The 13,257-nt window shown below is 43.9% G+C and overlaps 1 protein-coding gene across 3 annotated transcripts; it reads left to right on the top strand.

Moving 5' to 3' along the window:
* The first annotated feature begins 1,141 nt into the window (after positions 1-1,141).
* POFUT3 (protein O-fucosyltransferase 3) lies at positions 1,142-13,047 on the top strand. 3 transcript variants are annotated; one of them, XM_088156582.1, is made up of 6 exons: positions 1,228-1,387; positions 1,924-1,986; positions 3,338-3,544; positions 4,233-4,518; positions 9,842-10,677; positions 11,967-13,047. In XM_088156582.1, exons 3-6 carry the CDS (start codon positions 3,464-3,466, stop codon positions 12,189-12,191), a joined length of 1,428 nt encoding a protein of 475 aa, XP_088012708.1. In that variant the 5' UTR covers positions 1,228-1,387; positions 1,924-1,986; positions 3,338-3,463; the 3' UTR covers positions 12,192-13,047. The 3 variants fall into 3 exon arrangements, with proteins under 3 accessions (XP_088012709.1, XP_088012707.1, XP_088012708.1); XM_088156583.1 differs by lacking the exon at positions 1,924-1,986 and having other exon boundaries at positions 1,142-1,387; XM_088156581.1 differs by lacking the exon at positions 1,924-1,986 and having other exon boundaries at positions 1,142-1,387; positions 3,341-3,544.
* Positions 13,048-13,257: the final 210 nt, after the last annotated feature.

Raw genomic sequence — 13,257 nt, forward strand, 5'->3', positions numbered from 1 at the left:
ATAGGACAAGAGCTGGGATTAATCACTGAACAAAGACTGAAGCATCAGTAAATCTGCATGTCCCAGCATTGTACTGTTAGTTGCTAGTTTTCATCTCAGGAGGAGACTGATAGTTCAGAGAGAAATTGGAGCTCTCTGGTGCAGTATGTGCAATAAGAGGTGGGTGTTGCTCCAAAGGGGCTACTGGCAAGAATAGCTGTAGTGGAAAGGGGGACAGTGTGGCAAGGGTCATGGACACTGCTGCAGAGAGATGGATTCAGGTTACCTGCCGGGTACCCTTCTGATCCTCTCATGAAGGCTGCCGGCATTACATGCCCAGAGTAAGGAGATGAGCTGTGTGCATAGCATTTCTACAGTATTCATCAGTCATGCAGTTCAGCTGAGGCACAGGTGTCCCAGGTGTCCCCTCTGCCTCCTCTGGAATTCTTCCTCCCTCCACTCCCTCAGGTAATCAGCCCCTTGCAACCACCCCTGCCTGCAATGTCTGAAACGGCAGATACCGCACTTCCAACTGTTTGTATATAATTGTAAGTATCTATGGAGAAGTGTGTAGGTATCAGGTATTTCTGTGTTAATACAAATGTGTACGTATGCGATGTACAAATTACATCTACAATTATGGGTGGTTCCTAAATCTGTATCAGGTGGGTTAAGTACGGTCTCTGCTCTGAGCTAGCAGAACCAGGCTTTTCGAGTAAACATCTGAAAAGAGCAAGAGTGTTTCCCAGCTTCAGGAAGCCCCGAGCGGGCAGACAGGACCGTTCCCTGGTCGGTACACACTGCCGTAGGGATGCCTCGGCAAGGCACTGTCTCAGCTGCGGGATACCTGCCGCAGCCCCGCGCCGGAGGGACGAGGGACGCGTTCCCTCCGCGAGCGCTCTCCCAGCTCCTCGGGGCTTCCCAGCTGCCGTGACGCATTTCTGACTGCCCGTTGGCTTCATGCAGTCAATGTAAAGTCTCCGTCAGGACAGCACCAGCACTGTTGTAAAAACCCTCCCGCAAAACCGCAAAGCGCGCTATTATGCAAACCGCTATAAGAATCAGTGCCAGGGGCGGATTTATTTTTGGGAACTGGGTGAGGTCTTGCAGTGGGGGTTTGCAGAAGAGCAGTCGGGCGGCGTGGAAGCGATGGCGCTCTCACAGCAATTACTCCTCCGCGTTCCCCGTGCAGGCCTCGGGAAGCCGGGCAGAGCCGACCCCTTCCCCCGCCCCGCGGCTGGGCGGAGGGAGAGCGCGTTCGCACCGCCCCCGCCCCGCGCCCGCCGGCCCCCCGCGCTCCCAGGGGTGCGCTAACTGAAAGTTAAAAAAAAGCAGCAAAACACCCCAAACCCCCTCAGACCCGGCCGGAGGGGGACGGCGGCGGTGAGGCGGGAGCGAGTTTCTCGGGGTGAGTACGGCGGCGGGCGCCCGGCCGGAGGATGCCCGACCCATGGCGGGAGTAGGGCCGGGGCTGCGGGCTGCTCAGAGACTCGGGAAGTGGCAGCTTTTCGGGGAGCAGGAAAAGGCCTGGCTGCGATGCTGAGCCCAGAGAATTGCGGCGACACAGAGCTGGAAGGAGAGGCGGCGGGGGAGCTGGCAGGAAGTTTGGAAGGATTTGCAGGGAGGTGCTGCTCCTGCAGGGCAGCCTGGGGTGGTGATTTATCCTTCTTCCCTCAGGGCCTCCGCTCAGCCTGACAGAGGTGGGAAAGCGTTGCAAGGTCATCCTTGCCAGTGGAGCCGGGGCGGGACGGAGCCTTGCCTGGCCCAGTCCAAGGGCGCACCGCAGTGCTGAGCAGAAGTATTGCACGTTGGGCACTGCAGATGCAAAAATGAAGCCATGGCTCAGTGTGATACCTTGGGTCAGTAGGTGCAGCACATCCATACTGTGGGCAGTTCCCCTTCTAGAACCTAAAAATGTGGTGATCACTACTACTCTTTTACCAGGGCAGAGGTTAAGGAGGTATTCAGTGGATCATCAGAATCTTACTTTTGCCCTGCACTGGCCTGGTAAGATATGTAAAAATACTGTCCAGCTTCAGGTGTGCCAACGCAGCAGTCGGCAGAATTCATCCCCTTCCCCTCCTGGCGCCCCTTTTTTGGCTGTACTGCAGGAGGCACAGAAGGTGCAGAGGCTTTATGGAAAATCCTGCCTGATCTGAGAAGTGCTTAACTGGCAGCCATGCACTTTCACACCCACACAGACCTTCAAAAGCAGCTGGCCTGTGCAGAGCAGAATTGCACAGCAGGGTTTCATGTCAGCTTTTGCTAAAGAGGCCTTTTTGATGTTCGAGGGAAAGGGATGAACTCATGTGTCAGTAGGAGCAGAAAAAGAATAATTTTTCTCCCTTTAGCTGTCAGCACCACCGTGATAGTACTATAGCAAGCAGTAGGTTTGGGATCCATCCCTCTTTGTGAGGGCTTTAGAACTTTGTGATTGGGATTAAGATGGGGGGAAAGCTGGCAGGAAAAGCAGCATAAATTTCATAGTCATATCTCTGAAAGAGAGGAGCTCTAAAGTAGCAATTTATTAAACATTTTGTGCATGTGTTTCTGCTTTCTGAGCTTTCAGAACACCCACATTTTCAAACTTTACTTCTCTGTGTGGAGTGAGTCCTATCTTTCTACCATTCTTTATTTTTATTTTTCAAGACGTGGCTGGAATTTTGCAACTTCTCCGGTTGCCAGGAGTTGGGATTTTTGTATAGAAACATCCATCATGCAAAAACCAGTAAGGTTCTCTGAAAGCTAAAAAAAGCGATTGGGAAGGGAAAGTTATTTGAAGAGAGGCAGACCAACACAGGTACAGATTACTTGGGATGGGAAACTTGTTAAATTTAACTGGGTTTAGGTGTGGACAGAGTTTGTGTGTGTATTGTGCGGTTACTTTCTCTATGCATTGGCCACAGAACATATTCCGTGGGCATTCTTTATGCTTGTGAAGAGAAGTCCCAGAAGACTGAAGTGTAGTAAATCCAAGGCCAGGTAGATGTGTGCCTTTTCCAGAACCATTTTTAGAGATTGCCCAGGGAAGAAAAATCTTTCATTGCTTCCCTATTTGTGAGTCTGCTGAAATGCAGCACAGCTTGACATCTGAAACTCATGGAAGCAGTGGCCCTCCTTACACTGTACTGAGCCAGTATCATCGGCATTCCTTACATGACTACAAGGATAAGAGGATGTCCAAGATGACTACAGAGAGAATAGGTGCCCAGGGCTTTGTGAGCGAGAGTGCTGTCTTGTGCAGGCTGCATTCTGGATACCTGTCTGAAACTGTGACTCTGACACGCACAGAAAGCACATGAAACTAACCACTGAGCTTTGAAGGAGCTGTCTGTGTTGATGCTCTACTCTTTTTCAGCAGCAGTCACCATGAAGAACAATAAGGATAAAGTGGGAAAGCCCAGCAGCAAAGAGTGAAGACTTTGGACAAGCTGACCTTCCTAATGCCTAGATGTAACTGCTCTGGTGGGCCTGGTAGTGCAGCATGATTAGGATGAGGAGGAAGATACTTTGGGCATCTTGCTTCTGCTTTGCAGCTGCCTTTTTCCTTGTGCTGACAGTCCAGGTACAGGAGCAAGGGGGTGGGGGTATGTATTAGATTGCTGCCGAAGCAGGACAGAGCTCTGTCACATGAGAGAGGTGACAGAGATTTTCCATACTAGTCTGTGCTTCACCAGGAGTTACTCTGTTAGCAGAGTTGGCCTTGTGGTGATAGCTGGCTCTGGAAGTAACGTAACCCAGAGAATACCTTTCTTGTATACATCCTCAGCTCCTGAAGGAGTTTCCCAGGAATGTTGCAACATAACCATGCCTTGTTGTGTTGTCTCTATCCAGCATTGCCTCCTCTTTTCATATGGCTGAAATCATTAGGCTGGGGGGCAAGGCTGGATCCATGGGAAACTATGGGTTTGTTGTCAGCTTATTTTCAGTAGAAACCTGGCTACTGAAGGGCTGTTCTCTGTCCTGTGCATTTTCCAAGGATAAATCAGAAATTGTGTTGATAAGTCACACGTGATGTGTTCATATCTCAGTACAGAAATGTACTTCCTGCCTTCTCCTTACAATTTTGGATTAAAGCTTTTGGTGTTCTGACTAAGATGATCTGATGTCTACTGTCAGTGAAATGCATCCAATTTGAATGACAGAAACATAACATGCCGACTTAATGCTTGATACTTAAATTCTGGCTTGCAAGCAGATGTCCTGGCTAATGACAGTGACATGTTGTGATATATGTGTTTGTTTCCCTGAAGGTTATCACCGAACTGGGCAATTCAGAGAATGAGGTGTCAATAATCTCCAGTTTACACAGCAGCCCAGTAAAGCCTGGGGAGAGACATGCTTTTCACTTTAAGAAGCAGGAATTTCACAGCAGCTTCAAGACAGAATCTGATGTAAATCACTATCCTGTTCTGCTCTGGTGGTCTCCTCTGACTGGAGAGACAGGGAGATTCAGTCAGTGTGGAGAGGACATTTGCTTCTTTACTATAAACAAAACCTACCAGCACAATCAGATGACAAGAGCATTTCTGTTCTACGGTAAGAATCTATTTGCTTTTAAAGAAGTAGCTTTTCCTCCAACTTAGTTCTTTTCCTACAGAGATTAAATATTCTAGGTGGCAATGACTAGAACAGGAAATTTAGGCAGCTCATTGGGCTAAATTTTGCCTGGTGCTGAATACCATTACGAGTGTTCTGTAAAAGTACTCTGAAAAGTGACCATGCACATCTGTGGTATGACTGATGCCTTGTCTTGTGCTGCTTTCCAATCACATGTGCTCCCTGTTCATGGGAGAAAACAAAATTTCGTGTCATTGCCAAGGCATTTAAAGACAGTCTGAGATCAAGCCAACTTTTTCCAGTTTTCTGGCTTGTCACCCCTAGCAGAGGTTCTGCAAGGCCTTTGTTGCACTTGTGCAAGTCTTTTATCTAAAAATAATGTGCTCTCTGGTAACACTGCAACTCCCCTGCCTCATGTGCCAAGAAATTGCTAGCAGACTCTAAATGAAAAGTAGTGAAAGAAACCTATTGATTCCATATAGAGAGCAGCAGCTAGTGCAACGTTCTGAGCTGCTCTGGCTCTGCCAGAGACTTCCCATTACATACACTGTGAGTCTACAAAACATGAAAGATGCATCATTTAAAGGTAGACATTACTTCATCAACTTTGTTCTTTTTCCCCACGCAGTTGTTTTTGAAAGAAAACCTGAGTTTTAGGTGGAAAACTGGATTCAAATGCTTTTCTGTGGCTGGTATGTTCAGATCTTTTGTCTGGAAATAAAATAAATCAGGATACTGAATCTCATTCACTCAATCCGAATGCAGGTGAACTAAAAATACAGGAAAGAAGGGCCTTAAACTTGACTGTTAGCAGTGAAAAAAACCTTCTCATCACTAATCTTTTTACATCTCCAAGTAGGTCATCTTTGTCAGATAATATAGTGGTTAAGCATGAAAGCAAAGGAATAACAGCAAAGGAATGAGAAGCTGACCCAATTATAAACAAAGAAGCTGGATTGCATCACTGGAAAGCTGTAAACTCTGGTGGTTTTGGTTTCTGGTAGTAATTTCATTTGTCTTTTTCAGCATTAGAAGGATTGTTACTTTTCATTTTTAGCAGGCTTGTGGACATAGTTTGCTCTCATATTTTTAAAAATTGCTGGGAATAAGACTCCCTGTAATAAGACTCCTCCTCCTTTCTTTTCTTTTTCTAGTGATGCTGGCTATGAAATTTGTAAAGACAAGTGTCAAAATATGCAAAATTATTACTTATTTTTAAACCACAGTAAATGATCTCACAATGCCAAAACAGAGAGTTTTTCTCTCATTCTCTCTTTCTCTCCCTCTCTCCCCCCTGCCACGATGCAGTGAGCTGTGAGTCTGCAAAAAGGTGTATTTTACTTTTACAGATTTTCCCTCTAAAGAGCCTGCTGAATGAAAACTTGAATATCTGAATTTCCATGCTAAGGCTGGATCATAGCACAGTTTCACCTTCCAAAGAAAATGCAGTTATTTCTCCAGTACTTAGTCAGTAAGCTAGTCAAGAGAAGAATGATCCAAACATTAAGGAAAGCAATGTACAAAAATACAGGGTGTAGATGTTTTCCAGCACTACTGCTTTGTTAGGAACACCAGTTTTTCTGCAGCTTATCCCAACTCACTGTCCTGGCCTGGGGAGCCCCTCAGTGTAGGTGATAACTTTGTCAAGTGTCACCATATTCTGCTATAAAATGAGATATGGCATCCCCTTGCTAGACTTTACTTTTGGGAGGGATTCCCAACTCCACCTTTGTAGTGTCACACAATTCATAGATAGCATGAGCTGCCAGTGTGACTGAGTCAGTGTGAGCTGGGTCTGTCGGAGCCTCAGAGGTGTTGTTTCTAAGAGAGGAGGAAGTCCAGCTGTTCTGTATAGGAGCATTACGTCCTTGGAGTATGATTTCTGAATGAAAGATGTCTTCTAAAATGCGTAACTTCCTCCTAGAAGCATGTATCTTTGTCTTCTGCAGATCTTAAGTTTTCCAGATTAATAGTGAGGAAATTAAATTGCTCATAATTCTAATCTCATGGTGCTTTTTTTATTCCATCATCTACATCCTTATTTCCTTCATCTCGTAGGGTGGGAGTATGCTGATGTTATCTTCCCATTAATCCTTCTTGTCTTCTTGCTGGACTGAGATTGATTTAAGTGTTGTATTAAATTCAGTTATTCTGATGTGCTCTGATCTGTACTGTGTCCAGTTTTGGGCCCCTTATTTCAAGAAAGACATTGAGGTACTGGAGCGTGTCTGGAGAAGGGCATCAAAGCTGGGGAAGGGTTTGGAGAGAAAGTCCAAAGAGGAGTGGCTGAGGGAGCTGGGGTTGTTCAGCCTGGAGAAAAGGAGGCTCAGGGGTGACCTTAGCACTGTCTACAACTCCCTGACAAGCAGCTGTAGCCAGGTGAGGGTTGGCATCTTCTCCCAGGCAACCAGTGACAGGATGAGAGGAGACAGCCTCAAGCTAGACCAGGGAAGGTTCAGGTTGGAGATCAGGAGAAAACTTTTCATGGAAAGGGTTGTTAAATATTGGAATGGATTGCCCAGGGTGATAATGGAGTCACCATCCCTGGGGTTGTTCAAGAAACCACTGGTCATGGCATTAAATGCTGTGGTCTAGTTGACAACGTGGTGATTTGTCAAAGGTTGGACTTGATCTTGGAGGTCTTTTCCAGCCTAAATGATTCTGAGATTCTGTGATTTTACAGTGCATTTTTCTTTAAGTCTCTCATTGCCTGAGTTCACTGTCTCCTAGTTTGGTTTTATATGTTGCCTTTTTGTCTTTTCTCATTCTTGCCTGTGTTTCCATCCCCTTTTCTCTGCAATACTACCTGAAGGAGGGAGCACCCTTGTAAGAGATTGAGCTGCAGTGCTGTGATTTCGATCCACAGCATTTCATTATTGTAGGTATGCACTGTTATTTCTCTTCTTGGCATCACTTAGAACAAAGTGTTTTCAAAGCCAGATAGACTTTATGAATTTCTCCAGGAGAATTTTATTCACTTTCAGTTTTCGTCATCTTCTTCTGTCACAAAGTAACACATCAAAAAAGATAACATGTCAAAAACAGAAGAAGCAAATAGCATTTTTCATGGAGTGGCATAGCCTTTCATCTTTTTAGTGCTGAGGACTTAGGACCTGAGTAGAAAACAGCAGGTTGATGTTTGGTGGCCTTAAGAAACTCCACCTGATGCTCCTGAAGGATCTTGCTGTAGAGGAGGTTTTTATATTACTGTCAGCTGACTTCTATCTCTGCTGCAGTAACGAAGTCTCATATTAGTTTTATAAGGTCGTCCTGGAATCAATTTGGCAGGCTCATACAGCTGCAAGGACCGGGGCATTTTTCTTAAATCTTCTTTTTATCTTAGTTTTTAGATCAGTATTCTGTGTAAGACTTCTGCTAGCACCTCCTTCTTTTTGCCATCAGTGGTTTGAGATCGGGGGTAGGATGGAGAATGAAAAGTTGTAAGTGTGAGTGAAATGGTGTTATGACCCACCTCTGAGGGATGGTAACTGAGGTTCCTGTTACTAGATCCCTTGGGTGAATTAGAGTGAAACAACTCTGAATGACTGGTGCGTATATATCAGCCAGGTTTATTTCAAAACTATTTCATTGCAGTGGAAAGGAGGTATGAGTCTCCTCTGATTCTTTCATATAGAAGTATAAAAATCTCATGAAAAAAATATGTAAGGAGAAGAAAGAGAGAAAGAGGATGAAGGCATAACAGGAAGGAAGTAGATAGTGAAGAGGAAAAATACCACCTCTGATGGATCCAGTGATGATTCTTGATCATTGCAATGTTGATGTCCATGATAGTAGTATAGGTTGCAGTCTTCATTCATTGAGGGTGGGGGCTGCAAAACAAGGAATGTGCTGGTTTATACGCGTTTAAATTGGCATGGGAAAACCTAAGATCCCTTTCCAGGGTGGGAATTTTTTGTGTCTGATGCAACAGTACAAGGCATGTGCAGTCTTCTGATGGAGAGTTCCTGATAAGACTTGGGGTTCCCTGTGGTTTTTGTGGTCCATAGCCCCCTGTAGAGAAATGACCACTGTTTGACCCTGTTTCTTGTGACTGTGCACCTCTGTCTTAGGGTGAAAGAGGGAAGTTGGCATGGAGAAAGCATTATCCTGCCTCTACAGAATCTGCTGCTTACCAGCCATTCCCCTTAGTTGGTTTGAACACAACTTGTTTAAGACATTATATTCCCAATTCTCCTAGATGCAATCAGCCGTGGAGTTTGCTACATAAAGGTTAGGTTGCTACAGACAGTAGTTTATCTGAGGATAAGAATTGGTGATGTTTTCTAAACCAGCTCTTCAGTGTTAGTTTCAGTTTTTGAACCTCTCTTGCTTGACAATATTGGCTAAAAGTTTTGTATCATCAGTGCCTTTACTTAAGTAAAAAACAGATACAGTTCTAAGACAGTGAGGAAGTACCTTGACAGAAAAGGGGTAAGTTTGCATGTAATGTGCAGTAAGGCTGGTCGTAAGAGTATAGTGCAGTAGTAGTGAAGGGAGAGCAAGGGTTGCGTTAGTGTCCTGGTACTTTCAACTTACTTAGCCTTGGAGAAAAGTTATCTGGGTTTGTCCTAAGGCTTCTACCACAGTTTTCCCCATTTCTGCAGTTAACTGTTTTTAGAGTTTAGCATGATTCTTCTTCTACTATTGGCATTACTTTGAGGAGCTGTCTTCTGCCAGAAACTACTTCTTTATGTATCTGGTAGACAGCTGTGATACATCACCTCTTAATTTTCTTTTTGAAAAGTTAATAGCTTGGTTTTCCTAAGTCTCTACAGTACAATGTCTTTTCAAGACTTGAAGTAATTATTTTTTTCACCTTAATCATGTCCAGGATTTCAGCATCCTTTTGGTTGTTTTATTACTAGAAACTAATTGAGTTCTGCTGTAACCATTTTCCTCAAATCACAGAGGAAATACCATCTGTTCCCCTATTTAGAGAACCAGGGGATTATTAAACATCTTACTAGTCTCATTTCAGTGCATTAAAATATGAAATTCTTAGTGATCCTTTGAAATTAGAGGCCTTTAAACTAATATGACATGAAAAGAAACCACTTCTAATATTAACTACTGATCCCACTTTTCTAGATTCCTCTGCTGTGAAATTCAGCTATATCTGTAATGCTGTTGTGCCTTAGCATTAATTGCATTCTTTGAAATAACTGCCTTATAGTGTCAGAAATGTGATGGTTGTAGAGCTGATACTAAATTAAAATTAGACTTCTGTGTCATTCTAGTTAGTGTCACATGACAGGTAAGAGCAGGATGAACACTGTTTGCTTTTTTTGCTCTGTTTGCTTAGGTACTGACTTCAGTATAGACAGTTTACCTCTCCCTCGTAAAGAATATCATGACTGGGCTCTTTTCCATGAAGAGTCACCAAAAAACAACTACAAACTCTTCCACGAAGCAACCATCACCTTATTTAACCACACTGCGACATTTAGCCGTCACTCTCACCTGCCACTGACCACTCAGTACCTTGAGGGTGTAGAGGTCCTGAAGTCATTGAGGTTCATGATTCCACTGAGAATGAAAAACAGCCTGAGGAGAAGGCTTGCACCACTTGTGTACGTGCAGTCTGACTGCAACCCCCCTTCTGACCGGGACAGCTATGTGCGTGAGCTGATGTGCCACATTGAAGTAGACTCTTATGGGGAGTGTTTGCATAATAGAGACCTTCCTCAGCATCTCAGAAATCCAGCTGCCATGGATGATGGAAACTTTTTAAAAATACTGGCACAGTATAAGTTCATTCTTGCTTTTGAAAATGCTGTTTGTGAAGATTACATCACTGAAAAACTCTGGCGGCCACTGAAGTTGGGAGTGGTGCCAGTGTACTTTGGGTCTCCCAGCATTGTAGACTGGCTTCCTAGTAACAAGAGTGCAATCCTGGTATCCAGTTTTTCACACCCTCGGGATCTGGCCCGCTATATCAAAACACTGGATAGAAATGATGAAGAATATGAGTCCTACCTACAATGGAAACTGAAAGGGGACATTTCCAACCCAAGACTGATTAGAGCAATGAAGGAACGCAAGTGGGGAGTGCAAGATACCACCCAGGACAATTACATTGACACTTTTGAGTGCATGGTTTGTAACAGAGTGTGGGAAAACATCAGACGGAAAGAAAAGGTATGTGTGAATTTGTGTTTGTGTCTCAGAGAGGCTTTAAAATGGCACTAGGGTCAGATTTGTCCCAGGAAGTTTGGTTACCAGACTTCCAGCTAGCTGACAGCCACGCTATTCCATGCCATTGAGTTGTACATTGTCATGTAAACAGGTGCTGGCAGAAGGTGCAGGTGCACGACCAGAGCATGTGCTCCTCATAATGCTGCAGTGCAGTGTGTGAGCACATGACATTGACCACTGAGCTGGTGGTCATTTTCAGCCAAAGGCTTGAGTTGTTCAGGGAGGAGATTTTTTTCATGTTGCAGAAAGTAGCCTAAGATGTTGACCTTCTTCAGATGACCTGGAGCATTTGGAAAGAAGTTGCCCAGAAAGTTGGTGGGATCTCTATCCTTGGAGATATTTTAAGACCGAACTCAATTTTTCCCTAGGCAATTAGATATGATTACACCTGTTTGGAATAGGGAACTGAACTAGAAATCCCTGTCTTTTGATCTGTTTTAAGAACTCTATGACTGTCAGGTTCTATATATATGTTGGTACATTCAGCCTGTAGTGACAATATGCCATTGTCTGCAGCCACATTTGGTGACTAAAAACTTAAACCATTATTAAGCCAGGCTGTGTGTTTGTGAGAAGCTGTATTTTAGCTGATCACCAGCTGAACAATACATTAAATAGTCAGCCAGTAGAAGGGAGACAGAGAAAACTTCTGACGTTATTAAGGTGAGCTGAAGTGATGAGAATTATAAACTGGCAGGCATTACATTAACCAGACTTTGCTGTGTGAGACTGGTGGAAATCTGGACATATGTCCTCTCTTTGAGTTAGGAATACAACCTTGGAAAGGTAGAGAATAGATAGGTGCAGATATTCCTTCCCCATGCTTTTGTGGCTCTCTAGTCAATAAAATTATGAAGACTGTCTACTCTCCTGGCCAGATTCATATCTTGCTTTTTTTCCCTTAGAAAAAGAATCTCAGTAAGTGTGTGCATATTTAAGATGAAAACAGAATATAATGATGAAAATATAACTCCTTGCCTTATAATTTCATTTTGTGTAGGCTGGTGCTGCTCATTTGCAGCCAAACCTTATCTGAGACTTAGCATGACTCGTCAGCATGAGTGATCTTGTCCCAGACACTTAGAGGAGGCCTTCTACAGGGACATGGGTAGAGCCTGCAGCAGAAAGGAAAGTGTAACTGACCTGATTTGACAGTTTACTAATGGTGTAGCCCTTTTCTTCTCCGTTTGCCTGGATCCCTGAATAACCCCTTTTTTTGTCTTCATTGCCAGGGATGGATGCCCCAGAGGTGGGAGGCTCAGGTTAATCATCTGAGCTGCCCCAAACCAGAGGCATTCTGGTTCTCATCCTCAAACCCTGGCTGGATTTCTCTCCAAAAGATGTGGATACCAAGCTTTGAGCAATCCAAGAAAGAAGCCTTGGCACTGAGGCATCTGGTGGAAAGAAACAAGAATTTTACAGCTGAAGAATTCTGGATGCTTGTATTCAAAGAATAAACACAATGGACCTGTAAAACAGAGTGAGCTCCTCAGAGGAGTTCTGTGGAACTTTCTTTTGTGGGTGACCTTATCATTTAGTATTAGTAGCCATGGGAAGTAGACCCTTGAGACTGAATTTAGTATGTTCAGTGCTCAAGGAGCAGTAAGAAATGCTAAACAGTAAAATCATTCTACCAGGTAATATATGCACATATATATGCATGTATTTCTATTTAGAATGATTTATATTAATTGTTATTTGTTCAAATGTTTGAACATTAAGACCCTGGTTGTCAGGATTAGTAAAGCCCAGATTTAAGCACACAGCTAATTACCCTGAAGCAGATGGCTCTCCCTCCATCTTTAGATGCAAACCTGCTTGGTCTCAAGACTGCTTTTTCCCAGAGCCCTCCTTTGCTGTATTGATAGCCACAAGGTGCAGAGCAGCTGTCACCATTGCACAGGTACAGCTTTTCTGCTGCTTTGGAGGTAGACTAAAAGCTTGGGACTGTGTCCCTAGCTAGCTGTTTATTATCAAATTTCCTGGCATCAGCAGATTTAAGCAGGGACTTGGCGGGCTTTGTGTCCTGACACTGAGTGCCAATGTAATGTACATTAGTGGTTGGCACGAGGAAGCACCATCTGTTAGTGTCCAAGAACAGATTGAATGAAAAACGTGCTAGTTCAGATTTACCCACCATCTTTTGCTAAAAATAAGCAGAGCACATGAGTATCTCTACTCCCCAGAAATAGGGTTGGCTTCGATCTGACTTATCTTCTTGCCTTTCTGATGATGCCTTTGTATTCTGATGATAGTATTTGTATCATGTATAAACATGAAATTAGATTATTAAAATGGCAGGAATAATACAGAGTCCATTGGTGGTGAAGTCTTCAGTAGGCCCAAGGAGAAGTAGGCAGCCTTCATGTTATAACACACAAAATCTCAAATTACTTAATCTGACAGAGACTCAAACTTGATGATCTTAGTCATCACTTGCCAAAAGACACACCTTTGCCCTGGTATTTAGACTGTTGCAGTTTTCTTCCCAAATTCTTTTAACCTCAATCTGTGGAGGAGTCA

The sequence above is a fragment of the Sturnus vulgaris genome, chromosome Z (genome assembly GCF_052056855.1).
Source record: "Sturnus vulgaris isolate bStuVul1 chromosome Z, bStuVul1.hap1, whole genome shotgun sequence".
In the NCBI taxonomy this organism is placed as follows: Eukaryota; Metazoa; Chordata; class Aves; order Passeriformes; family Sturnidae; genus Sturnus; species Sturnus vulgaris.

What these genes read in the sequence shown, in the direction of transcription:
- POFUT3 (XM_088156583.1), top strand. Translation starts at nt 3,464, where the DNA reads ATGATTAGGATGAGGAGGAAGATACTTTGGGCATCTTGCTTCTGCTTT. An exon ending in TCCTTGTGCTGACAGTCCAG is followed by an intron (nt 3,545 to 4,232) that starts GTACAGGAGCAA and finishes GTTTCCCTGAAG; the next exon opens with GTTATCACCGAACTGGGCAA. An exon ending in AAGAGCATTTCTGTTCTACG is followed by an intron (nt 4,519 to 9,841) that starts GTAAGAATCTAT and finishes CTGTTTGCTTAG; the next exon opens with GTACTGACTTCAGTATAGAC.